Genomic DNA, 27,319 nt, shown 5'->3' with positions numbered 1-27,319 from the left:
GCCACCTTTTCCAGCGAGGGTGAAGGGCATAAACTCGGAAAGAGACCAATTCTCAGATAGGGGTTCTACGGAGTACTCTCGGGTTTCATGCCACGGCAGATCCAAGTTACGACTTGTCACTATCTACCATTACTATTACTCCCTACTCCAAACCCCCGATGTGATGAATACTAGACAGCTAAGAATGCTAAGACTCATCTCACTACATATATAGTCGATCAATGTTATGCATGCGTGCTGCACACGAACAGGGATGGAACCTTGTTGATACCGGGCCAGTTAAGGTGGCCCTCCAATCCACTTTTAAGAGACCATTGAGGAAACTATTCCAATAGCCGCAACTTTATGCATTGCAAGCCATGTGCTCGCTGACGTGAGGAAATCCAAGACTGCTTGTTGCCTTCCACGTACCTTTCCTCGGAAGCGCCGAGGTTGATCGTTGACTTTAGGTAACGCTCGGCCCTTTTGGGAACCGGCGGCTGTCGATCAAAAAAAGCCACCCGCGGTTCGGCTAGTAAAAGCATTTGGATCAAACAGACATGGAACGGAAAGAGAAGCGGGAAGAAAGCTGGAAGAGAGGAAACTTCAACGATACCTGGATGACTGGACTATAATAGCCTTTTTGGACGAAGACCAGTGTGTGTGCTACATGCCTCATCGCGAGTCATTATTACCACCTCATCCAGGGCAGTGGAGTAGCTGGGACAGTCTGGCCGATTACTACTGCGATGAGTGAAAATTTCTGAATGACTGCAAATAGGCAGAGTCGATTATGATTGGAGGAGCTGAAACCACAGTTCTCCAGTTTCAAGGAGCACGGGGCTGAACATACCCATCTGAGTTCCTTAGGGTTCCCGATAGGCTCTTCTATACCCACCTCACCCTTCGTCAGCCATCGCCTGATCCGCTTGCGCGGAAACACGGAATGCGCACTCAACAGTGAGTGCAATTGAATTCGCGATCGCTCTGAGTAACTTGTTTGATACTGCAGATTATGGGATGAAGAAGATATTGCAGATCAATCAATTCAACAGCAGAAATTAAACTTCCGAATTACCCCAAGCCTGGGGGGATCTTCACTGATCTACTATCAACTTGATGGAGAGTGAAACACTCTGGCGCTATCACCGCCCATTGCGTACGCTCGCCACAATTAATACACTTGGAGCCAGGGTTCCTAGGCCGTGGATCCCGAGTTCCCGATACATTGGAGCCAAGTGCGAAATAGACTAGCTGAAGGTAAATTGCATCTATATTAACTGATATTACGCTGGAAATTACTTCGCATAACCCTGATGAAGTGGGATTGAAGCTCAAGTCGGGAATCGTGGTGAATATGTCGCCAAATGAATTACCTATACTATCCGGCCTACCAGTATTACTGTCTACAAATCCAATGATGGCTTGTTACTTGCCACGAGGGTGGTCTGTCTGTCAACATCAGAGTGGACACACATTGGGACCGCCCCGACTCAAGTCATACGACCGGCTCCACTTGCTTAGCACACCATGGAGGCTATCAGCGTGCACTGGTGAATGGTTTTTCGGGTGCGTTTCAAAGAACCAAAAATTCCAGTTTGTGGATTGTGTGGGAAAAGAGGCACCCGCAAATGAGAGGCTTGCTTTTAAGCTCGCAAAATGAGGGTCCTTCGGCCCCCTGTTCTATGGGCGCGGTGAGTATCCTCATACGGAAAGAGGGCCCATATCTAGATCTACCACTTTTTCCTGCGATCAAGCGTTCGAGGCATGATGCCCTTGGTCCACTCCATACATACTCAATAGGCTTCCACCTTATTTTGTAGCTCTGTCCCTTTTTTCCCGGTCCACAAAGTAGTCCATACTTTGGTATATACTCGGGTTGCCTTCGTTATATCAGAACCTTCCTCATTTTACTTGAACATTCATTATCAACACTCATTTCCATATATACCGCCCAAATGGACTACGAAGCCTAGTGTTCGCAGGCATCATATTGCTTACCCTCGCTCAATCAAACACTCGTTCATGCCCATTCTTCATATCCTAAAGCCATTGTTCCCAGAAACACCCTGTTCAACATGGCTCCTACATCGAGAGGAGTGGAAATGATAAGCATTGTTACGGTGCTTGTTAGTCTCGCATTATTAGCAGTCATCTTACGCATAGTCGCCCGATTCAAACGCAAAGTACATTTCGGGGTGGACGACTACCTTTGCTTCGCATGCATGCTCCTGTTAATTGGCATGCTCATTGAACTGTCACTTTGTGAGTTATCCTAACGAATATTCACCAATACATAGTATATTAACCTTGCTAATAAAAAACCAAAGGGGTCACCATCGGCGGCAATGGCTCCCACCAAAGCAAACTGAGCAACGAAACAATGATGAACTTCTACAAGGTACTAACCGCTCCTACCATATTCACATCCTGCCTTCACCAACTAACCCACCTCAGATCTTCCTCGCCAACCAATTCACCTACTTCTCCCTCTGTCCCCTCATCAAAGTCTCAATCGTCTGCTTCTACCGCCGCATCTTCACCACCCGCACCTTCCAATGGACCTCCTTCAGCATCAACGTCCTCATAAGTCTCTGGGGTCTAGGCGTCTTCCTAGCCTGCGCTCTCCAATGCCGCCCCCTAAAAGCCTACTGGGACCAAAGCGTCGACGGCCAATGCCTAGACGGCTACACCCTAATCGTTGTCAACCAAATCTTCAACGTGGTCATGGACTTCGTCCTCCTAGCCCTCCCCATCCCCTTAATCTGGGGTCTCCACCGCTCCTGGCAAGACAAACTCGCCATCAACGGCGTCTTCGCCCTCGGTGGCTTCGTTTGCTTCGCGAGTATCTTCCGTGTTGTCGTCCTCTTCTGGATCAATGAGTCGGATATGACCTATACCGTCTATCAAGCTACGCTATGGACGCATATTGAGCCCTCTATTGGGCTTATTTGCTCTTGTTTGCCCACCATCCGAGGCCTGTTTCCGAGAGGAAAGCTCTCGAGCAATAACTACAGGTACCGGAATGAGGTCCCCTATTATGGGAATACCGATGTCAGTACCTCGAACTTTGTGGCTACGGGTCGCAAGACTTCCACTGCGGAGTCTATTAAGTTGGAGAATGGTGTCCCGAGAAGGTCGAATTCGAGTGAGGGCGGTCTGCCCTCGAGTGTTAAGAGTAATGATACTAGCTGGCTGGATATTACTGTTCGCACGGAAATTGATGTTAGGCAAGATGATCTGCCGCGGTATTTGAGATGAGGTCGATGGACTGTCAGACTTGGTTCTACAGACCTTCTTTCGCCTCGGCTTGTATGCCAGTCGAGCTTGACGCTCTTGTGGCGAGCAGAGCCGTTATGAGCGATCGTGTCGGGGTGTTTGACGTCCCCCTGAGCTTCGATTTTATGCATCGTGCCTGAAATGGTACAGACCCATACGCATAGCGGTGTCGCGCACAGCTATATGGCACGTCCCTGTGTCCCTGCGCGTGCATATGCTACTACCTGCCACAGCAGATGAGAATTGTCTCTTTGCATACATAAAGAGGCAACTCGGAACTCCATGGATACACAGACTTGGATGCCCCTTTGGCTTGAGATATGGCCAGCCTTGATTATCATTCGGGCATCTCGATACATCGCTTCCGACACAGGTCACAGCTCCTGATCTTCACCTACATGCAACGCACGATATAACATACGCTTCTAACGACCATCACCCACATGTATCATGTACTATGTATTCTGCGCATTTTATTATCATTACGCCTGTGGAACAAACATGTCGCTAGCTAATTTCTGATTCATGGTGTATCATTTCATACCCTCAATGCACTGTCGGCTGTCCAGCTGCAAAATCCTACTTTTATGTTAGCTCACTTTAGTCCGCAATAGCACTCAAACAATAGGACTCACCGGAAACGCATTGGTGATGCTCGTAGCCACTCTCTCCACATCTTCAGCCAAACCCTGCACCCCAGCATCCCACTGCCGGATATGCTGTCCTGTAGTGGCATTCCCTCCGTCAAAGTATATTATTCCATCAATCTGATCAATACTCCCCTTCAAACGACCCTGCTCGACCATCCTCGCCGCATAATCCTCCGCCTTCTCCCCCGCCGTGAAGTCCCCACTCCCCTGGAGCCCCAGGATCGCACCCAACGCATCAGTCGTAATATTTTCGTAGAGCTTGCTAGCCGCAACCAAATTGTGTTCAACAACAGCCTTATCCAGCACGGTAGACCCATCTGCCGTCACAGCCAACTGATGCGGCGCCAACCGCTGCGCAAACGCAGCCACCTCCTCCGGATTCAGCAACCGATCCAGGAACATTTTCTCCAGAATAGCAAACTCATCCACCGACGTCGACCGATCATCCTTATACAGCGTAGCCAGGATCCGAGACCGCTGCGGTCCAGCCGGAGCGAGCACGGCGCACCGAATAGCAGCCGCCAAAGCCTGCAACCGATCCTGTTCATCCACTCCCGCCGCAAGACTAACATTAAAGTATTCCTGACTAGCATCGAGGAAGCGCCGACGAGCATCCAAGATACGAGCCTGGGATAGCTTAAAATGCAGCTTCAACTCGTGATCCTCAATCTTACTCGGCAGGTTCTTTATGCGGTTCAAGAACGCTTCCGCACTGGTGGTATCATCCTCCTCGAGGTAGTATCTCACGATCCGAATCCATAGTCGCACCTTGGCGGCGTCGGAGACTAGCCGCTGCGAACTGTCGATGTGGATGCCCTGCAGGGCTTTCGCAGCGTCGGTGTACTGGCCTTCGGCTTCGTAGGCGTCTGCGAGGAGCTCGCGGATCTGTGCATCTTGTTCTTCGACGGAGGTAGAGCGGGATTGGAGGAGGGTGATGGCGTGTTGACCGACGCTGATTTGGGTTTCTTGGGTGAGTTTGCGGAGGACGGCGATGAAGGAGTCGAGGATGGGGCGGGCGGCGACGATGCTGATGTCTTCGCTGAGGACGGAGTCCAGGAAGTAGATTAGGTCTCTGGAGATCTGGGGTTCTGTGGATGTTGCTACGATGTCGCTGAAGAGGTTGTTGTAGAGCTGCAGCTTGTTTTGGGGGTTCGCGGAGGATTCGATCTCCGCGAGGGCGGAGGTGATTTTTTGGGAGGCCATGGGTGTAGTTATGAGACTGGTATGTGATTGTGAGGTTGATGTGGAATATGGTATTCGAGTAGGCGGGTAATTGCGGGTGGAAGTGGTGTTCCCTTGATGGGCAGAGGGGTTGATGAGGTGGTGTACGTCAGGAATATGGCGTGGATGCCGATGGAGGAGAAGTGAAGCTGGGGAGCTTATCGATAAGGGACTACAAGCACAGCACTCAATGCAGCACATCTAATTTAGAGATTTGCAACGTTCTTTGACTACTGACCTTGGGCAAAATGATACAATGGGTTATTCCTGTCTAATGCTTGAGTACTCTGACACTTCATGGTATACTAAGACTCCGTCCTGTACCTCCCCAAGAAATACATTCCTAGTGACGGGGGTTACCGCCTCAGGATACGGATTTTCCAAATATTGTGTGGGCTGAATTGGAACAGCCGTGTCTAGTAGTTTGAGCAAAAGCAAATTATCCAAAAGAATCTTTAGGTTAATGTTAAAGTTGAAAGCTAGGACGCCGAGGCAGAAGTATGAATGGAATTGTATTAATGTTTTCCTATTTAAAGTGCAAGTTGCCCACCGCCTTTGACGACCCGCTCGGGCGGCGGGTTTCTTGCTTGCGGCGACGCATCTTCCCCATTCGAAGCTTCAACATCGCGTACGTCACTGACGCTTTCTTTTGGACTCATCTAATCCCTTGATTTGTCGCTCTCTTACGCCTCGGTTACGATCGCTTCACTATCTTCGGAAAGTTGGGCTATTAGTCAACACTTTCTTGTTTTCCGCTCCAGTATTAGGCTGTGTGGCGCCATGGTCCCCCAAGTCAAACAGGAGCCTGATTCCCAGACACCATACATCAAACCCGACCCATACATCAAACAGGATCCCGACAGCAAGGATACAGTGCTCGCTGATATCGACGATGAAGACTTGTATGAGGATGCGGGCGATCTAGACTTCTCGGCTGCAAACCAAAGCGTCTGGCTTTCACGGCTGCCCCGGTCACTATGGGAACATTGGGCGCATCTGTCAAACAGCGCCGGCGATGACGACGAGGAAATTCAGATCGGGACAATGAGGATCGAGGGTACACAGAATGATCTCAAACGGGTATGTCTCCATCGGCGAAGAACTTTGTCGAGGGACCTCGGTTTGTGTTTTTGTGTTACACGGACTGACTTTTGTGATCTTTGTAGGTCAGTTTGCGCATAAACGCACGAGAAGACAATCGCGATATTCCTAAAGACTACCTACTGCAACGGCAAACGATAACTTCAGAGAACGTTTCGCACTTGACGCAAAATACGTACCTTTTCACGGAGAGGGACCTCCCAGGTCATGAGAATCGAATGGTGGTTTTTGGCGAGGCGCGTTCGGCGCTCTATGAGTCGATGAAGCGAGAAATGAAGAAGAAGGAGCGCAAGAAGAAATGGGAGCCCTACGTCAGAAAAACTGTACCGAGTATGTACCCTGTTACTGCGACAAAGGTGGTCTTGCTGACATTGTTGCAGAACAAACGGCTTTGGTCGGGAGCGTGAGTGAAGAGTTCAACTGCCTTCCGGTTGAGAACGAGGAATTCCGGCGGCTATCGGAGAAGAAGGCTCTGGAGGCACTCAAACCGAAGCGTGAGACTGTATTTATCGATAAGATTCCGGGCAAGATGCTCCAGCCGCGAAATGCATTGCCTGGAGAGAAGGGTGCTTTTGTGGTAAGCTTTCCTTTGCCGTGCTTATTAGTTCTACTTGACTTACAAAATACTTTCCATTCCAGCAAGCAACGAGGCCAGCCAAGCCCAAGGCCCAGGAAAACAAAACCACGCGTATGCCTCAGAACGAACTGTTGGATCTTATCTACCAGTGCTTCAGGGAATACAAGTACTGGCCATTTAAGAACCTCAAGGCGAGACTGCGACAGCCCGAGGCTTACCTCAAACAAACTTTGGAAATGGTTGCGCATTTGGTCAAAGCCGGTGACTTTGCTATGACCTGGGAGCTGAAGCCCGAAGCGAGGGAAAGCAACTACGCCAATGCGATGTACAACGATGCTAAGGATGAACTCGCACCGGGAGACTACAACTTCGAGGATGGCTCTGAAGAGGAGGCCACTCCTTCTGGCATGATGACAGATAATGACGAAGGACAGTTCGAGAACGTTGTCTAAGGATACGGAGGATCCTATGTAGCATAAGGGCCATGGCGTTACTTTGGGGTTTGGGTGATTTAATACAGGCTGTTTAGATAGTATATTATGAGCGCCTAGATGACAGGCCCAACATCTAACACACATTTTTACAGAACAATATCATCGAGCTGAATCGCTCAAGTCAAGGAAAATTTCTTTGTTTGTTCGAAGTAGAAAATCTCATAACATACTCCGTTACTCCGTAGTCATTGTCAGACTATAGACAGCAATGGCATCCGTACAAAGCGCAGGAACACGTGACCATCGGCCGCCACACACCGCGTTCCGTCATTTCATCATCCGCATCATCAACACAAGCTCATCTCTTACAACTCAGCGGCGTCTGTCATTCAGCTACCCAGTATAGACGAAAGATTCTACTTTGAGTGACTTGCTAACGTGGCTTTGGCCGCCTACTCAGGTTAAAATGACAGAAGATCAGGATCTGATGGCCAAAATCAGCCAGCTTGCTGGTAAGCGCATTCTAGCTATCCATAACCGTGCCGGCCTCTAACCTCCACCAGGCCAGATTAATAGGCACAAAACTCAACAGTCTCAGCCTGAGTCTCCCTACAGTAGTGAAATAGCTCCAGGCCAACACGTTTCGCGACATGTTCCTTACCGAGGTCGCGGGTGGGCGCCTTATCGTGGACGACACTACTCACGAGGCCGTCATGTAGCTCCCCATCGCCACCGTACCCTCATCCTCAACAACGCAACATCAGGTACACCTGGATCGGCTACTCCAGCTGGCACGGGGACTGATACAGACGGTGAGGCGCGATCTGCAACACCAAATGAGTGGGTTGTGAAACGCGATCGTCATATGCAGCTCATCAACACTTCGATATACGACAAAGAGACACAAGCGAGGACGAAGGCGATGGAGGAGAGTCGCCAGGCCAAGGCGCAAAAGAGAGCACAGGTCGAGCAGGCGAGAGTTATGAATTACGCACAGGGCGTTGGCAGAGTCCATCCTACGGGCTTCGCGGCTCCTCAGGTGTCAACTACTGCAGAACCGTCAGCGGAGTATCAGGTTTACGTCAACGACATACCGTTTCGGGTGTCGCGCGGTGGTGGCAAGCTGATCCGAGTGTCTGGTGCGTGCGCTGTAGATGCTCTGGTCAAGCGAACTAGCTTACCGGTCATAGATAATCCGAATACTGCCAACGCTACGCCAAAACGAGTGACAGTGGCAGGCGTCGCTTTTGTCCGGAGCAAGAACGGAAATCTCCACCGCTTGGGTGCTGTTACATCAAAAAGGTGGCGGTTGTGTTGTCCATGTGGCGAGTTTGGAAGCTTACTTCAAATATAGAAAACCAATGACGGTCAAGAAGAAGAACGCACTTTGCCAGCGATTCACTACGACGGGTACCAATGCTTTCCCTACACGAGGCCCTGAGTGGCCCTTGCCCCCATCTCATTATTGTTTCATCTTTTGCGGGATCACGCTGATCAGGATCTCCAAACGTTTAGGCAGCTGTTACAAAGGACCAACATGTCCCTATATTCACGACCCGAACAAGGTTGCAATGTGCAAGGACTTCCTCCAGACTGGTCAATGCAATGCAGGTATAAGTTGTGATCTCTCTCATGAGCCCTCGCCCCACAGATCCCCTGCCTGCGTGCATTTCCTGCGAGGGCGCTGCTCCAACCCCGAATGTCGCTATGCCCATGTTCGTGTGACCCCGGGCGCTCCTGTGTGCCGGGACTTTGCGGTTTTAGGATATTGCGAAAAAGGTGCCGAATGCGACCAACGACACGTTCACGAATGCCCAGACTATGCGAATGAGGGCGTTTGCAACAAGAAGCGCTGCCGCCTCCCCCATGTTGATCGGGCAGGACAGATCAGGAAAAATGCCGCTTCTAAGACAGATGCTACGGGCCTTGCGGAAGAGTCTGACGCATCCAGCGAGGAAGAAGAGTACGATGAGATTGACACGGATGACGTCGATTCGGATGATCTCGATGAGGATGAGCCCCAACTCATCGCGCCCGAGTCAGATACTGGCGAGGTGTCGCAACAACAGGACTACATCCGTCTCTAAACATTCATACCCACTAACCTTACTACAGTCTGTAATTGAAGTTGGCTTGGATTTTACGGATACCCCAAAAAGAACAAGAAACGGGCAATGGCAAGAGGAAAGAAAAGCAAATAAAGCAGAAAGAAAGAAACAGAGAATAAGAGGGAAATAATTCATTACATAGTGGCCAATTAATGCCTGCCTTGAAATTTTGATACCTTACGGAATGTCGTGTTCCAGTCGCAGATGAAGATACCCCTATGCGTTCAGCATGTTGTTTACTTGCAGACGGTGTGTATACGAGTCCGTTTGACGATCTTGGATAAGTCCTAAGGGTTGGTAAGGGATGACAGTTGGAAATGTAGTTCTACATGATGACGTTGTGTGTTGAGATGTGAAGCCATAGGTAGCTTACCAATGAAGATGAATATCAATTTTCTGTTTCAGTTTCTGATTATTGTATGCGACATCTCACTTACTTCCCTGCTGCAGACATTGCTTCAGACTAGCCACACGTGCTGCCCAGGGTGAGTCCGGGGCGTCAGGCAGTACCCATCCCCCCTGTGTCCTCACATGGCGACCCCAGAGAGAGGGAGACAGAGGCAGACCGACGTGTGTGAGTCATACTCCCCCAACTTGACAGGAAGTCAGGTCGAAGACAATCAAAGCCGACGACCCCCACAGCGTGGATCCGCGTCCGATGCAATGCAATGCAAGCTAGCTCTTTAGTGTAGCGACTAACGGTGAAGATAACCAGCTAAGGGGAGGTACCTGGTCTCTGGCTGGTGCACTGCAAAATCCTAGCCATGTCAATGGCTGCTTTACCCATATGGTTCGCATGGACCAAGGCGAGCCACGCTGCTTTTTTGTTCCCTTTCCGAGTCCCTCTTTTTCTTTCTACCTAACCCAACTTTTACTTACCGCGTGTTCCGGGATGGCACGGGCGTTCTTTGTGCCGGTTGGAGCGATCAGGGCCGGCCGGAAGGACGACGATGAGACGCGACACCCGCCATTCCATGCCATGCCATGCCATGCCTTGAACCGTGCTGATGCGGATGCGGATTGCGGACACCAACGAGAAGCTGCCAGCCAGGCTGTTTAGTAGTCGAGTCTAAGCAAGTCGAGTTGAAACACCTGTCCTAGGGTCTTGTTTCATGTTTGTTAGTCCCGACTTTCCCATTGCCTCGTGGCTTGCTATTACTGTCCTGGCCCGGGGACCGGATGTCCTGGCACCTATCATCAATCCTCCTACTCACGTACAGAGTACATACATGTACATATCTGTACGCACAATCTTTGCTCCGTCCGACTACTACCGGCAGGGGGACCTTGCTTAGGCGATAATTAATAAAAGCTCCTTGGGGGGGTCTCAGTGGCACGATGTTTGTTCCGGGGATTGAGGAGGGGAGGAGGGGGCCTTAGCGACCTACTGCCACATGCCACAAGCCGTAGTCTGTATGTATGCATGGGGAATATCCATACTGCCTACTCACTAACTAACCAACTAGGTACTAGATAGATGACCAGGATGAAGGTACAAGGCAAGAGAAAAGAAAAAAAAAAAGGGCGATCAGATCACGGACCGGTGCAGTCAGTCAGTCTGTGCCTGATGACAAGCATCACCGCCAATTGGCCCGGATGGACCAGTTACGAGGGGAATGGCCCAATGACCGACATTCCTTCAACACCGATATTTTGCATCTTTAGTTTGGTTCAGATAGCTACTTTGGTATCTACCCGATGAGGTGCCCCTCGTTTAGCTTTCTGGGGAAGATACAAGTGGGATCCGATAGGCAGAAGTCTTCGAGAATGGTCGACGGGGTTCCACTATGTTAATTTCTTTTGTTCACTGCAGTCGAGGACCGAACTGGAGATGATACCGCAGTTTGATATACTACTAGTAGTTATGAGTAGTCAACCAGGGCTCTTTTGTTCCTTTGACTGCCCAGCATACCGCTGATTGGCGGAAAGCCGTAGATCAGGCCGGGAAACGTGACTTAGGGCGGTGTTGCTGCTGGAAGTTGCTTGTTCTATGTCTAGGTACTAACTGACTACAACTCTGGTGCCTAGCAATGAACTAATTCCAATTCTAAAGAGTAGATGCTATTCTTACTATCCTATCCTACCTCAGTCCTCAACTGCAAGTCAATCAGTCCCAGAAATTACCTCATTTCATCGCCCTCTGCTTCCTGCTTCGTAACGCACACTACTAAATTTATACGATCAGCAGCCTCGTTGGGCAACAATGGTATCATGCAACCGAGTCCGAGAAAGCCAATCTTCGAGAACGAGACTGACCGGCCCACTGACCCGGGAGCTTCCTTAATTCATTCAATTCGAGTATGACAATGCTCTCACAAATTATGCATTCTCTCTGAATAAGCCTATCGTCGTCGATCGTCCGTAAGCCATTGGCTTCTGAGCAGTGTGGTTATGATTGTGGTAGAGCCACCAGCACGTCCAATCCGATCCCTTGTAAGAGCCAAAAGAATCACCTCAACCCATTGCTGACGGCCAATTCCCTAGATAGCAGCCCGCATGCGCTGATTCTTCAAGAGGCGAAGTCTTAATTTCCGTTCAATCAGCACCACTCCACCGGTCGCTTCTCTCGCCTCTTTCAATTGGACCCGGGGCTGGTGTACACCGCCAGAATGGCCACTCGGCATCGTCATCGCAAGACGAGCGATTACCCGGAATGGGGACAGGTCGCCAGTCACGGCAGGCCCGAGATGCTCCTTCTCCTTGTTCTGATGGCAAATTTCGAAATGAGAAATCAGATTTAGACTTGTCGACTGCATTCACGTGTCTGCCGCTTACCACCCACCACCCCCTTTCCCCCGGCCTGATCCTATCCAGGACCCCGGGTTGAATAACGGTCAGGTTCCATACCCACACCCAACTCTTTCCCTTCCCAACCCACTCCTGCACACCGTACATGTTCGCCTCCTTTGCTGCAATTCCAAATCACCATGAGGATTCGCCTTAACCCAATGAGAAATAGAGAAAAAAAAAAAGAACACCAAGAAAGAATTCTACTGCTTCTAGGGTAATGTTTCAAGTTGTCTTTTTGGCTCGTATCCGATTGGGTTTGCTTCCATTGTCTTTGTTGTTCACTGCTGATTTGCTTCTGACTCGATATCGGATGCAATCTGTTCCTTCGTCCCCTCTTCACTTGGTGCATGAGATGATCTGAACACCGGCAAAGTTCATGCATTGCATCAGCAGTAGCAGCAGCAGCAGGCATATGTAGGGCAAGCTAATTGCTTTTTTGTATTCTCTGTCTTCTTTTGCATTTCACGTTCCACGCGATTGTCGCGAATAGCGGGCACCGCTGCTTTGCCGGCCCTGGATAAGTATGACATGCTTACGACTGACTCTTTACTTTTGGGATTTCCATGCGTACCCGATACCAATGCACATCGGTAGTAGTCGCTGCGTCGATGAGATGATCGATACATTCTCAATTCCTTCTCAACCCATCCCGCTCTTGTCCTTGATTATACGTACCACAAGGTAAAATTGCCTATCTCCCTGTGAAACGTGGCATCCAATCTTACTCCATACAATAGCTCATTTATCTTTACACAGTATACCAATGACATAAAACATAAACACAGACCAGTAAGGCTAATCCTACAGAGTAAGCAACAGAACCAACTCATGACATCAACACACATACAAACCCCAATAACAGCTCCATCCTAGCTCATCATCAACAACAACCTGAAACACCAAGTCATCAAGGGGATGATGGATTTCCATCCCAATTAGGAAATCATCTAGACCGGTAAAGCTTCGAGAAAACAAAGCGGAAGAGGAGGGGGGGCCGTAGACAGTGTGACTCATACCTACCTCTCTTCTACTTTCTGTTGCACTGATACTACGCAGCGCACATACCAACAAACCTCCGCGTACATACACAGTAAGTGGTCGGTGACAACGTCCAAGCTTGCTTTGCTTGCTTTTGCTTGCCGACTCGACTAACTACTAACATACTATTCTAGTAAATAAGTAGTATAGTGCAGTGAGTGAGTGGGTCTTGGATTCTTCTGGTCTGTTTCATCTTATCGATAGTAGATAGTTGGCGGTAAGCAAGTGGACTTTCCAGTTGCTACTTCGGTCCTTGTGCATACTGTAGGATTTCGGGGACTAACTAGACTACTATGTTATGTTATGTTATGTTGTTGCTTTGGGGCGGTGGATGTGGATCGGCGCAGGCATTTTTGTGTAACTATGTACTATGCTTAGCTGCTTGAGATTTGATTGACATATTGAGGATTTTCGGGATATTGATGCCTCGAATCATGGGGACTAGGACACGTTGGTTAGGGGAGGAGGAGGAGGAGGAGGGGTAAGGTGATGCTGTGATATCATGCTATCGGCCGAATTGAAGGCGAAGGTTTTTCGGACGTCATTCGTTTCTTCAGCTGGTAAGTAGTATGAGAGTAGTGATCTTACTATGGTAGGTGAGTAGTTGTGATGCTATAGTGTCTGAGGATATGTATTGTAGCATCACTGCGTTAAGCCAATCATGGAGGATGGAAAAGCGATGCTTGCTACATACTACTCACTCACTCAGTCATTTCCAGGACTAACCAGTAACCTACCTACATATTTTGAAACACCACAAGCCATATGGCAACACCCAGACAAGGCAAACCAAGGCAACGCAACATGTCTAGTTAAGGCACATACCACATCTACCTCACCCCTTATCTGCAGAAGCAGAAGAAATTCACAATTCTACAACCAACTACAGCCTCACATCACATTACCTCCAAGCTCGAAACTCTAGCTCGAGCTCGAGCTCCAGCTCCAGCTCTAGCTTCTGCTTCTGCTTCCTGCCAAGCCAAGCAAAGATAGGCGCAAACCGTTTCTTGCCTTGGCCATGGCCATATGCTTCAACCCAAACTCGCCCTGTCTCTCTGCATGAGAACCCAGATCGTGCGGTGCGCACGGCCAAGGATCCGAGCGAGATGCGATGACATCGATTGGATTGGATTGGTTTTCCCCGCAGGAAAGTGCAAGAAAAGGGGGAAGAAGCAGTGATGCCTTACCTGGGGTTAATTACTGGTAATTATCAATTTTGTGATTCTGGTATTTAGTTGGTTGAGTAATAGGGAAGAAGTAAACTGAGGTAAAGTACGGAGTAGGTACTTAGTAGAAGGATGACGAATTCTGTTTAACTGTTGATGGTCACAGGTGGAAGGAGGGAGGGACGGGATGGAGGATGCGATTGATGATAATTTACTCCGTGTGTCCTTCCTAATTGGGAAATTACCAAACATTAATTTTTTTTTTTTTTTTTTCGGTCGATAGACTGGATGAATGAATGACTTCTATCTCGTGACTCCGCCGTTGGAGGTTGTTTAGGTAAGATGGTTACCTAAGGACGAAACAAACAGGGTGAGTGGATATGGCTAGCCTAACAGTAGATACTAGTATCAACCGCCACACGAAGAGAAAGAAAAAATGCAGGTGAACCGTCAAAAGTGGATTAAGCTCCATAACTTGATGGTGGTGCTTATACCAAAAGAGGTAATTTAACTTGACTACTACCTACCTGCCTGACTAGTGAAGCACAGAGGTAGGTAGGTAGGTAAAGCCAGTGACTTGCTTACTTACAGTAAACTAAACTAAACTACTAAGAGCCTGGCATCAACGCCAGAATCGGGAAACCAAAAAAGCAAAGAAAAACACCCGCTCGGCAAATCATCCCCAAAAAGAAATATAATTAAATCAATCAAACCGTAAACCTGATTAAGATCTGTATCTGACTGGAGGACGTCCAGTCCAAGATGAAATCCAAAGAGAGAGTGTGTGTGTGTCCGTGCCTTTTTGTTTCTGCATCTGAGTTGCAGCTTCCGTGCGGTACGTGCATTCCAGGTAATCTGTCATGGAATTGGTTCGAAAAGCACGGGCGGGCACGGGTGTGTGTGAGTGAGTGTGTGTGTCGCAACAGAACGGGTGTGCATGCGATGCGCGCGCGCGCCGATTGAAGGGGCCGCGCGGGCAGGCAATGACCCAGTCTAACCGAAATGGCAAAAGGGCCCTTTTGTTTTGCTTTGGTTTTTGTTTTGTCGTCCACCCGTGGAATGACTGGCCGGGTTTGGTTTACTTTGTGGTTATTGGTTGTGGATCAACTTCTTTGGATGGGTTGGATGGATCTCCCTTCCACGGGCCGGCCCTAACGGTACCAGAGATGAATTCGTGGTGGTTTCCTAGGTTCTCTATCGAGGTGCTATGGAGAGGAAAAAGCAAAATAGAAGCATGTGTATAGCATTGTGGTGGGGGATGATAATGGTAGCAAGTGAAAGCAAACATCTAGGCTTGGGTGAGGCTGCTGTCACGGGCATATCACACCAACAATAAGAATTACGATAAGAACGAGGCTTCAATGAAGGACGCGATGCTAGCCCATCGGATCATTCTCTCCTCTAAGCCGGTCTTAGCAAGAAACACTCCGTACTTCTTCATCAGCATCAACAGCCTGATCCAGCCTCAGGAGCTTCTTGGTTCCCAGCGCTCTGGCGTGCAATGCTGATGATCACAATGGAAATAGTTTCCTCTCAGTCAGTGAGGGATGTCGCACTGTCGCGCGCGCGAATGATTGGTCATGCCCGCAACTGAAGGCTGGAGGGCGATACGCTTCATGCCCGGGGGTGTGGGATGGGTGGTGGTGTTCCGTATGTATTGTATGACATCGAGTCCGTCCATCTGATCCCAAGCCCGCCTGCACTCTCTTCCTCCCACCGGAAGAAAAAAAGTATGAGGGGGAGGGAGGGGGGTATGGCCTCATCGTCTGGTATTCTTGGTATCGTCCTGTAACTCACGACTCGCCGTATCCCAGGGGTCGATCATGGGATGGATGCACACTGACTGAGCGCACAGACAATCTCCTCTTTTGGGCATCATCTATCCCAAATCCAAAACACCGAGGAGCCAAGAGAGCCCCCCTCCTCCTCAGGTCCTGGTAGGATGAACGGGCCTGTTGTTCAGGTACCTACCCACCTACATATGTACGTACATTATAGGATCATCATCGAACCTGAGGATGAATAGGGAGGGAGGGGATGTGTTGTGGTGTGGTGTGTGCTTGAAACCATGGACCCAGTGTGCTGGACCCCAGGTACCAATCAATCGTTTTGCGTTCCCGGATGTAATTCAATCGATTACTGTCGGGAGGGATAGAGAAGGGAATCGCATGCCTGAGTTCGGGCTGCTACGGGATAAGCGACTGGCAGAGAGAGACAGACAGACACACAGAGAGAGAAGGACAGGCACATGGATTGACGGAAGTTTCGACTGTATCGGATAGAGGGGTCGTACTGTCAGGAATGATCGAATCGATAGGCTCTCGATATCCGATTTGTGGCCCCACCCGTAATACTAACCATGGTTCTGATACCGACCACTCTCTGCACCCACTACACTACTTACAGACATCTAACTAACTAACTATACTAGCATGGAAACTTATGGTCCCTACTCCTCCTACTACGGACTTAATTAGTACGACTCCGGTCTCTAACCCATTCTCTATCCGGAGACCGGCACTCACTGGGAAGGGTAGTATCTACGAAAAAAGTAGAGTCCCAGTTGAGAACTCATCCCGAGCGGCTATCCATCGGTCCGGATGATTGACTGATGTTGGTATTCCAAAAGTCAAAAGTTAAGGTTAGTTGAGACAGGCAACGGCATATAGCCGCCGTTATTGACGGGCGAGGGCTCTTTGTCGATATTGTTGGTTAAATTTGGCGGTTAGGATTGATTATTATTCTATTCTAATTATGCGACAGTTGGGGGGAAGATCCCACCGAATTCCTTCGGCCTATCATCTATCACATCCTGCACTATGTATGAGTCGCATCTGGTGAAAAGCATACTCACTTACTAACGTCGACAAGTATCTCCTACTTTCTAGTTTCTACTATTATTGCTAGATGTTTTAGGTAGGAAGTGACAAATCCCCATGGATAATGGTAGTGCTTTCTTTGATATCATTGGGAAATAGAATGAAGAAGGTTAGGCCTACAATAAAGTACTACAGTAGATAGTAGACTACCGGCAAGGCGATCATCGGGATTCTTCCAGGGCAGCAATATTCTCGCTAGTTAGCCTCCTTAGTCCGCTAGTAAGTACCTACATTTGATGATGTGAATAACCTCAACCTTTACCAACCCAGGGGATAAGATCAATCAGCATGGGTACTACACGAGAAGCGTCACGATCATGATTCGTCTCTAGTCAAAAGCACTCGGCGAGTAACCAGCCAGGAACGATGATTATTCATCCACCCTTCTCGTCCCAAAGGTTCCCCTGCCAGCTGCACGTCTGCCCAACGAAGCATCCAATGATCGCTCCTCGTTAATCTCGGGAGCAGTCAGAAATGTCGCCTCGTCTTTTGACTTTTCCGCTGACCGCCGGATGCTCGTTGGGTGGTTTTGGGGTGTGCGGCCGATTAGTGAGCGAGGAAGTGCGAGCGATGGGTCTGTGGTCTGTGGTTCTACCTACTACTTTGTTTAGGGCCGATGGAGAAGGGAAGAAAGAAGGCCGTGGGAAAATCATGGGCACGGGAATTAGGTGGGATTTTTTGGTCTTGGTTTTTTATTGGGGTGTTTTCTCTTGGGCTCACTCACTCTGCTTCTCTTCCTGATTTTTCCTTATTTTGTTTTTTTATTTTATTTTTATTATTTTTTCTCTCTCCCATAATTTTTTTCTAGTGCCTATTTTTCTGGTTCCCCCCATGATTGCCGCTGTTGGTCCGTCTGTAGGTTATGGGTCAGGTCCCAGAGAGAAAGTATGGTTATGATTATAGTTAGTGTCTTTATTTTTATTCGCATTTTTATTTCTTGGAATTTTAATCTGAATATTATTTTTCTTTATTTTTATTTTTAATTTCTGGGAAGAAAAATGAAAAAAAAAATATTCACTCATCCTAAGATTTTCGTGCTGGGTCGAAAAGCAGTCTTACTATTCTGAACTTGGTCAAGGACTCCCTCATCGCATGTTTCCTGATTAGCCCCGAAGGATATATGGACTCCCCCTCCCGCTTGTCACTTGCTCTTGTCCTCCATCACAATCAATCAATATACTGAACTTCAAACTCTCTTCGCGAGAGGTTTCTGTCTGATCACAAGAGACCTCGATTTTACCTTTCCTCCCCTCCTCCTTCATATTATACTTATTCCGCTTCTTTCCTCCCCTGCTCCTCTTCTGCCTCCACTTCGCTAGTTCTCTACTACTCTACACCTTGACCACCACCCGATCGATCTACTTCTCTTCCCATCTTATCCTTCTTTCATTCCCCCAATCCTCCTCCCTTGAGACTCTTTCGAGATTATACTCTCTCGTCTTCCTTCTCACGGGTTATCTCTTCATTCCTCCCAGTCTTCACAAGTTTGAGACTTTCTAGATACTTTCACCAACCACCCTAAAACCCCGCACCTCTTGACCTGTTTTTTTCCCGAACCTTTATTTTACACACCGCCTCTTGACTGCTCTACAAGCAACCACGGGCTTTTTTCCTTGATCAAAGCCACCTTTTTTCATCTTTATCCTCGTCATATACACATTCACAGTTATGGCAAGGTATTCTCAACAATCCTTTGACTTCTACCAACAATCCCCCTCTACATTGGATGCCAAACCGTCATATTCAGAAGAAGACGATATGAGTGTACTTGATGATAAGATCCTCGACTCTACTTCCCCCGAACTTCCTTCCACTGTTGCCGACCACCGGAGAACCTCATATGACCATGCACCCGATGCATTTGCGCATCGAGATTCCGTCTGGTCCGATTTCTCCCAATCCGTCTCTAGCACACAGTCCCGTCACAACTCCCAGGTCGGCCACGCTTTCTTTGAAACCGCCCCCAATCCTTTCATGCGGGTAGACGGCGCTCATCCATCCGCTCCATACGGCCACCAGGCTTCCTGGCAGCTTGCAAAGGAATCGGGCTCCTGCACTCCTACCGCCATGTACGATCACTTTCCCTCCGAGTTGGATCACGCTTCGTCAGCCCCCTTTGCTGGCGGTGCCGTCGGTCCTGTCAGCACCATCAACATCCCCTCTATGTCCTACCGTCCCGGCATGGCCTTCGCCCACCCTGCCACTGTGGCTATGTCGCCGCAGTCCAGTCAGGGCTGGATGCCCGCTGCAACGGATCTGCCTGATGCCATGTCGCGGCCAACCAAGAGCCCGACCTACCGCAACAGTTCCCCCTTGAGTGTGCGCCGGGATGGGATCCGGAAGAAGAACGCTCGCTTTGAGATTCCTGCAGAACGGACGTTGAGCAATATCGACCAGCTGATCAGCCAGTCGACCAATGAGGAGGAGATCAAAGAACTGAAACAACAGAAGCGGCTGCTGAGGAACCGTCAAGCTGCGTAAGTACCCACTGCCCCCTCCCCCCCTTACATGATGACATCAGCCCATATCTAATCTTGTCCTCTAGTTTGGATTCCCGTCAGCGCAAGAAGCTCCACACCGAGAAATTGGAAGAGGAGAAGAAGCAGTTCACCCAGGTCATTAGCGACCTCGAGGAGGAACTGCAGAACATGCGCCTACGGGAGGCCGAACTCCTTCGCGAGAAGAGCGAATGGATGGCCGCCCAGCAGGAAATCACCCAGTACATCAACACCATGCACATGGAGAAGGATGAACTGATCCGGGTGCACACCTTGGAGACTGCTGAACTTCGAAAGAAGAACAACATCCTCAAGGAGACTGTGGAGAAGCTTGAGAGACACGCACGAACCGCCGCTCCTGCGATGACCACCGAGTTCTCGGACTTTGAGAACTTGACCATGGACAGCAGTCCTTGGGAAGACTTTACTATGGTGAACAGCCTCTCTCTTGACGCAGAGTCTGTTCCCACCTCGACGGCACACTCTTCCTCGTTGGTGGTCTCCACGAACGATAAGGAAAAGTCTGCGACCAGTGACTACCCCTTCAGCTGGAACGCCTTTTACATGTGCCTTCTCTTCGGAGCATTCATTGCCTCCAACAGCTCTACGCTGTCGGCTCGCTCCATGCCTCAGCTCTCGGAGGAGTATCGCGCTGAGTCCGCGAATGTCCTCCGGGCTGTTCTGTCTTCCTCTCCGCCCGAGCTTGCTCAGGGCCAAGGCGCTGTGGCTTCCTCGTCGGCCATGCCCATGCCTACCACCATCACTGGAGCCGAGATGGCTCAGATGACCGGCACAGCGGCACCGTCGAACCTAGATGAACTCCACAACACCCTGGCCATGCCCTCCAAACAGCAGGAACAGGAGCAGGTTTTCGCTCTCAACGCGGACCAGTACAACTCCTTGACGACTTTTGATGATGCGGGTGTCGACTACAAGCAGCAGCAGCAGCAGCCTTCTAATCTGCAGCAGGCGCTCGCTGCGATGCGTGGTAACGTTGCCCACAAGCTTCCGAACAAGGCTACCTCTGAAGTCTACTCTCGTTCCCTCATGTGGGACCGGGTTCCTGAAAAGGTTATCCGAGACTTCAGACGCATGGTTCAGGAATATGGTGTCGCCCCCGTAAAGGAGGAAGACTCCGGCTTCAGCCAGTAGTTTAGCCCCGCGATGGTTGGGTCACGCCGACCGTACATCGCCCATCTCAGCTCTCTCCTCTCTCTCCCTCTATCTCCACCGTGCCCAGACAAAGTTACATTGCCTGCGTTTCTTCTGCATCCAAACAAGCAAACTGGTCGAGTTCTGTGCTTCCACCTCCGCCTCTTTTACGTCGTCTACAGTTAGACAGGCGTACACCTTCTCTCTACATGCTTTAACGACATACGACTGTTGGCCAGTTTTTAGCCAGATTTAGCCATATACATACATAGACAGCTTACCATTCACTTCGACTGGATATATCTTACGGACTAGCTTCATGATGGCCTCGTCTGACAATTTAGCGATGTTGTTCTACGTTTCGCACTCCTTCGGCTTTATCGGCGTACCAGCGTTTTCTCATTCTCCGAGTTGAGTGTGGATTTCTCGAGCATCTGAAATATGTTGCAGTCGTTTACATCTACCTCCACACCTTCTCGTCGATTTTTATAACTTTCTTTCACGGATGGCATCTTTTGATTTTCACCATGGGACATTGCCTGCGCGTCGCAGGCAGTCCAACGGAACAACGGGACGGAACATATCGAGCGCTTGCTTACATTTTGCATATGACTTGGATTCGGGTTTCTGTTTTACTGCTTTTGAACTGTTGTGGTTTTTGATTTTGTCTTGGTTTTGCGTGCATCGCGTGGGGAATAGGTTGGGCTGCAGTGGCATTTGCTATGATTGTTATGATATGACTGACATGTTTATGATTTGGGATGTGGGATGCCTGTTAATGTCTATGTTGCGATGATGATTCGATCTGGGTCTGCTGAGAAGCCATACTGGATGGCTCTGCAACCTACCACTCGTTTACTTTCTTTTGTCAGATACTTGACAAATGCCCGTGCATGTGCATGTGGCATGACACAGATGATCTTGGGCTTGTCCCGTCCACTCTTTTGAAAGAACTATTATTCGTTTGTCATCTGTGTATCACCTTTTTGTACTGTATATAGTATTGGCAGCAATGTTTTAAGGAGTTTAGCCATTCACATGGAATAAAAGTCTTCCAATCTCGGACTTGCACACAAATACTGCCTGTTACGCTATTGACAATGAATGTAATCATTCGTCTGATATAAGCGTCACTGTAGGCATATTACCTTCCTAGATATCGTGAAGGTGCGAATTCACGATTATCATATTTCACGATCAAAAGCCCACTAGATTCTTATGGTTGTCCATCCCTTCATCCTGTCTATTAACGTAAAACGCCACCCCATATTCCAAATCACTACATCCCGTTCACGCCGTTACTGGATGTCCCCGTCACTGGATGTCCCCGTCACTACGTATCCCCGTCACTACGTATCCCCGTCACTGTAAACGACCATCACCGCGGCGATTGTATTCCATCTCTTCCTGGGATGAGCAGCTATAAATACGGGTCCTGACTCTTCTCTCATCTTCTGAGTTTTTCTTTTCTTTCTTATCCTTCTCATCACACAGGAAAGAGATTGTATAGACAAAGGGTATCTCGACTATGACTACCCTAACATGGCTCTCATCTCATGAGCCATACTATACTATCGTCTGATCTATATACACCTTTCTAAGCAAAGCTACTACTTTCTTTATTTCTTTTACTGGGTCTGTGGCTTGCTCAATGCGACTCACGCCCATGGCTTAGCATATTCTCATCTCTTATCTTTCTTAATTCGCCTTCTATACCCCGTCAATAAGAACCTGTCAAGCTTTCACCTCAAGAGGAGCACGTTATACTCTTATCTTCGTGCTCTGGATGATAGTGCCAGCTGATTCCCTATATCCTATAAGGGCTACACTGTGGATGGTCTATATTCATCCCTACAGCGCTGGTGTTTGCAGCATCATCCACACATCATTCCGTGGAGTATGTTGATAAGCACTACTCGCTGTGCATTATATCCCTGGAAGATGCAAAAGCTTCCCAACCGCGAATTCATTTGCGGTGATAGCATTTCTGAAGATAATGAAGGCTCAGGCTTCCGTGGATCGGCCCTGCAAGCTTCAAGCGGTCGCAACCGTTCGCAAGTGTCAGGATGGTATCGATTATGCATCTCTCCTTACTCTACCTTCTATACATCTTTACCGAACGATTTTGGACACGACCTTCATTATATCGCCACTAGGTAGCAGCAACACTAGCATAGATGGTCGTTCGGACCGGGTCTCGCCATCGCATCAAGACCGCTAGCTTACTCTGTTTATGATTTGAGCTTCAGCTCCAAAACCGGAGTACTGTCACTGATAGGTAAGTCAGTCCCTACGTTCCAGCGTACACCTGACTCTCACTACCATTCTCATACTGACAATGCACTGAGATCTAGGCAGAGCGTTGCTGAGCGCAGTATCATTCATCAGAAGAAGCTCTGCGCGTCATCTTCCTCTGCTTTATCCCGCTAGCTCCTAGACATGTCTAACGGAGCAGCCGATACTTGGCTTTTAAGTATCGTTCGGACGCAGTGTCTGCGAAGAAGACGTTTTTCAAAGGTACTGAAACATATCTTGGCACGATCTACAACATGTCGGACCAATTCATCTAAGTCTAGGGCAATAAGCTCGGAAACAACCGGTGCCAGCTAACCACACCCATGCATCTTTCCCAGCAAATTGTCTACTTCCGAATAAAATAGAAACTGACGTCGCAGCATCGCTGCAAAGCCAACATCACATCGCTCGAAGCTGGGTTCTGCAGAGTCTTGATGTCTTGTGAGTGAACAACGGGAGCATCTACAGATATCAGATCACTCTCTAACAAAGTACCCGCTACAGTGGGATCACACTGTCTGGTGGGCTGTTTGTAGTTTCAGCAACCATTTCAGTGACGACAGGGTTTTTACGATGAGCCATGCGACACGTTGCCATCAACACGGGTCCAGGTCGATTCCTCCTCCATATACGGTTACCGCCGACAGAAGTTGCGCAACTGTCAACAAATCGAACAAGCACAAAAGCGACTGGATCATATAACAAATAATATAACAAGTCACGGAATCGCATTTGTGTCTTGCATGCTTTACTTGATGACGACCTTCCTTACTCAAAACATGTCCCTTTGGTTTCGAGCAACCTAGAACTGGTCTGTCGACATGTCTAGGTGGAATTGGTTCTTGACCTAGACCAAGGTTCCACTTGCTTGTAGCTTGTGAGCCATAAGTCGACAAGGATGCACGAGCACGATTACTGTACTTGCTTGATTTCGCTCGCACGCAGTAACATATTGATGTGGATATGCTCGAATCACTACTATCGAGGACCCTTGTCCAATCTTCCTACCGACTTTCTGTCATACCCATGCGAGCTCCAAGAGAAAACGGAGCCATCATACCGTTCCTAATACTTCCAGCATCTCTTCTACTGTATTACTGCACTCTGATTTCCTGTGATTCTGCAAGGATCAGACAGATATCTATAATAAATCAGAAAACCACCAAATTATAATCATCTTGACTTTAAGTCGCGAACCCGCAAAGCTGAAGATGAAATCATCAATTCCGGCTATTCTGGCGTTCAATAACTCAGTGACAGAGCACATTGAGTCCCTCTTACTTTTCATCTCATTATGAAGGGGTTTCGAGACCTTGACTAATCATATTATAAGTTGAGCCACATATATTGGCCTGGGATTCGGGCAACAATGGTCCCGACTTTCACGGTCCCTTATACGTCATGGGCAAGCAGTTATATACGATTCTAAGTGAAAATTCCCAGAAGAGTAAGTCTCACGTCCTCGTTGACAGATGCATGACCATTCAACTGATGGCTGCGACTTTCAGATAACGATATTTGAGACCACTGCCGGTTAGGACATAATCCGCTCATACTCCTCAATCGCAGAGGTACTGGACAGCAACAGATGTCCGTCATTGGTACATACAAGGAAGCATTGACTCGACTAAAGATCGAACTCGTCTTATCTCACACCTTTTATAGGCAGGGTATACTACCAGAAAACGAATCTGCACGCGATGTGGCCTGTCAGTTGCGAATCCTGCTTGCCTATATACCCCAGAGCAAGCGTGTCATGTTCTGTGCCATGTAATTCTTCTCTGGGATTGCGCACCTGAATCCTATATAGAAGCTATACGGAGGGCCTACCCTCGCAAAGTCTTCTCCCAAAGACTTCTCCATTTTCCACTCACCCCAATCTCCAACCTGCAACACCCAAGGCTGACATTGCAACCATATTTCTCTTTGCTCATATGATCGTTGACCAATATGCCACAGCCCAAAAATATGTCCGAATACTGAGTGTCTTCAATCGCTGCTTTACGAGATACTTCCGACTTTTTCGGGCCTCCTGCCGATAGTAATAGATGAAGCTCATACGGAGACTGGACAGCCATACTTCGACTCCAAGTCATTATATACGATATACATATTTGTCTTTGGACAAAATGACGGAAACCGCCAGCCTGGGTGTGGTTATCAACCGCATTCCAACCCGGCCAAGAAGCAACGTTTTCGGGAACTGCTCCATACCAGATGATCATAATGATAACGAAAGAAGAAGCCACGCAATGGAAGCTTCATCGAATCATGCAATGTATTGACGACCACTAAGCGCACGCCAAAACGTGCTACACCAAATAGCCCTGCCGGGTATCGTTGCCAAGTCACTCCCAAGCAAGAGCAGTGATCGATGGCTTCAATCCCAGATTGACGAAGAATACAAGTCCTCGTTGATTATAACCACAGTGGTAGGCAATACCCTGTGCACGGTCAACACACCGTGTCTGGAATGCGCTTTACCATATGCTATATAAAGTCGCGTCACTTTTACCGAATCATGCCACACTCTATCTTTGTCAGAGGCTTCAAGGAGCGGCTTGTGAAAGGAGCAATAATGTCGAATACACTTGGGTCTTTCAAAAACCATTCATGAGCTATGCGATCACTTTCTTACACTCCACCAACAGACTAATTGGTCCGTGACGCAGAAGAGGGAAGAGCCAGTATTGGTACAGGATGACGAAGTGCCTAACATCCACTTCCTCGCTTTCTCTGGCAACTGCTCGAGCAGTGTCTGGCGGTATGAAAGTACCATTTGTTCTCTGTGGCCAAGGCCTGTGGCTCACTTGATGTGAACAACAATTCAGCTTCGTGTTCTGGCAACTCTTGATAAATATGGACACCACTCCACCCAGTCATCAAAACCTTCGCCTTGAACGAGATCCACGAAACCAAGTCATTGACGTGACCTCAATCAGTGCTTTCGAAAGCTTCGACACGTTGATCACAGCCAACATGCGCAACGACGTACCTGATATATCTAAGGGACCAGCCTGCGTACTTCAAAGGCTTCTGGGACATCAGCTCATCTTTCACTCCTCGAATGAAGCTTTTTTTGATACCTACAACATCAACTCAAGTTAGGAGCTTCAAATGACAATGTCACAGCAATCTCCCTTGAATGGTTGCATATCGCCCCCTTGTGCATATCTTCGAGGACTAATTCCCGCTATACAAACTTCGACCCATGACCAGCAGAACACATCGCTCCGAGCAATGGACGCTTGTGTAAAACACCAAGCAATCGAAGATGATATATTTGGCAACGGTACAGGCCATCTATGAACGCTTCATTCCAGCTTACCGCCTTGACATGCCCTTTATATTTTCTGTAATCTTACTGGGTCAGCTTTATACCCTTTGGATGCAACTATTACGAAAATAGGCACATCCCTAGCTGTCGAGGTCAGCCCGTCCGTGTCATTGCCAAAGAAAGCATGATGGCCGGATGAGAAGGAATCTTCTTCTGTAACCGAAGGAGATATTCCCCATGAGCGATGGTGGAGGTTGGTGCACGATTCTCATGTGCACCGGCATTGATGCCGTTGGACGTGGCTCGTTGTCGGTATACCTTCACACCTCATCGCCAATGGAATTTACCAGCCGAAGTGGCCTGCTTGATACGCGAAGCTTAAAGTCTCCAATTGAGTTCACATCACTAAGTCCAACCTCGTATCTTCCTGTTCCCGAGTATCATTCTCCGAATGCCGGGTGTGTTGAAGGAATGGCTTAGACGAAGCAGATAAAGGGTATGTCTACGGAACATCTTCCCTGGAACTCATCGGCTTAGAATCAGTCCTTCCACTGCCTGTCTGCGTCTGGCAAAGGTCGCTGGTTCTTTCCTGCTTTTGATGCTCCAGATGCGTGATGGATGCGGCGAAAACCATCAGCCAATGCTGTCTGGGCGCTGTACAATCACTCACGGCTACGAGTCAGATCCGGCAAAACGTCACTTTCGGAGGCAAGTGATAAGTTACATCTTTCTCCGATATAGCGCTGGCGGAGCTGGAAGGCTTGCGCCTGTTAGCCTATATAAATACCAGCCAAATCTTTCTCTCAAAAACAGGGTTTCTTTCCATAGAAGATTCCACGTCGAGCAGCACCTTGATCACTCTTCAAATGATTAAT

The 27,319-nt window shown here is 48.6% G+C and overlaps 7 protein-coding genes across 7 annotated transcripts; 4 read left to right on the top strand and 3 right to left on the bottom strand.

Moving 5' to 3' along the window:
- Positions 1-146: 146 nt before the first annotated feature.
- BO83DRAFT_379564 (uncharacterized protein) lies at positions 147-718 on the bottom strand. The gene has a single exon (XM_025531535.1). The coding sequence runs from the start codon at positions 522-524 to the stop codon at positions 324-326; it is 201 nt and encodes a 66-aa protein (XP_025386611.1). The 5' UTR covers positions 525-718; the 3' UTR covers positions 147-323.
- Positions 719-2,222: 1,504 nt separating this feature from the next.
- On the top strand, positions 2,223-3,240 carry BO83DRAFT_315829 (uncharacterized protein; the record flags this gene model as incomplete). The annotated part of the gene is made up of 3 exons (XM_025527642.1): positions 2,223-2,244; positions 2,310-2,380; positions 2,437-3,240. 3 exons carry the CDS (start codon positions 2,223-2,225, stop codon positions 3,238-3,240), a joined length of 897 nt encoding a protein of 298 aa, XP_025386610.1.
- A 472-nt stretch (positions 3,241-3,712) lies between these two features.
- Positions 3,713-5,223, bottom strand: BO83DRAFT_379563 (COP9 signalosome subunit CsnD). Its single transcript, XM_025531534.1, has 2 exons — positions 3,894-5,223; positions 3,713-3,837 (listed from the first exon to the last, which is right to left on the bottom strand). The coding sequence occupies exons 1-2, from the start codon at positions 5,109-5,111 to the stop codon at positions 3,805-3,807; spliced, it is 1,251 nt and encodes a 416-aa protein (XP_025386609.1). The 5' UTR covers positions 5,112-5,223; the 3' UTR covers positions 3,713-3,804.
- Positions 5,224-5,707: 484 nt separating this feature from the next.
- BO83DRAFT_379562 (transcription factor IIF subunit TFG2) lies at positions 5,708-7,427 on the top strand. The gene is made up of 4 exons (XM_025531533.1): positions 5,708-6,209; positions 6,296-6,560; positions 6,611-6,807; positions 6,870-7,427. The coding sequence occupies exons 1-4, from the start codon at positions 5,910-5,912 to the stop codon at positions 7,257-7,259; spliced, it is 1,152 nt and encodes a 383-aa protein (XP_025386608.1). The 5' UTR covers positions 5,708-5,909; the 3' UTR covers positions 7,260-7,427.
- Positions 7,428-7,603: 176 nt separating this feature from the next.
- On the top strand, positions 7,604-9,754 carry BO83DRAFT_409193 (CCCH zinc finger protein). The gene is made up of 3 exons (XM_025534116.1): positions 7,604-7,753; positions 7,805-8,543; positions 8,596-9,754. Exons 1-3 carry the CDS (start codon positions 7,708-7,710, stop codon positions 9,326-9,328), a joined length of 1,518 nt encoding a protein of 505 aa, XP_025386607.1. The 5' UTR covers positions 7,604-7,707; the 3' UTR covers positions 9,329-9,754.
- Positions 9,755-11,904: 2,150 nt separating this feature from the next.
- Positions 11,905-12,869, bottom strand: BO83DRAFT_61094 (uncharacterized protein). Its single transcript, XM_025537477.1, has 2 exons — positions 12,699-12,869; positions 11,905-12,553 (listed from the first exon to the last, which is right to left on the bottom strand). Exons 1-2 carry the CDS (start codon positions 12,763-12,765, stop codon positions 12,156-12,158), a joined length of 465 nt encoding a protein of 154 aa, XP_025386606.1. The 5' UTR covers positions 12,766-12,869; the 3' UTR covers positions 11,905-12,155.
- A 6,021-nt stretch (positions 12,870-18,890) lies between these two features.
- Positions 18,891-20,872, top strand: BO83DRAFT_316107 (putative bZIP transcription factor; the record flags this gene model as incomplete). Its single annotated transcript, XM_025527647.1, has 2 exons — positions 18,891-19,699; positions 19,768-20,872. 2 exons carry the CDS (start codon positions 18,891-18,893, stop codon positions 20,870-20,872), a joined length of 1,914 nt encoding a protein of 637 aa, XP_025386605.1.
- Positions 20,873-27,319: the final 6,447 nt, after the last annotated feature.

The sequence above is a fragment of the Aspergillus eucalypticola genome (genome assembly GCF_003184535.1).
Source record: "Aspergillus eucalypticola CBS 122712 chromosome Unknown BO83scaffold_17, whole genome shotgun sequence".
In the NCBI taxonomy this organism is placed as follows: domain Eukaryota; kingdom Fungi; phylum Ascomycota; class Eurotiomycetes; order Eurotiales; family Aspergillaceae; genus Aspergillus; species Aspergillus eucalypticola.
The sequence above is the reverse complement of the archived record's forward strand: the minus strand, read 5'-3'. Positions and strand labels throughout refer to the sequence as shown.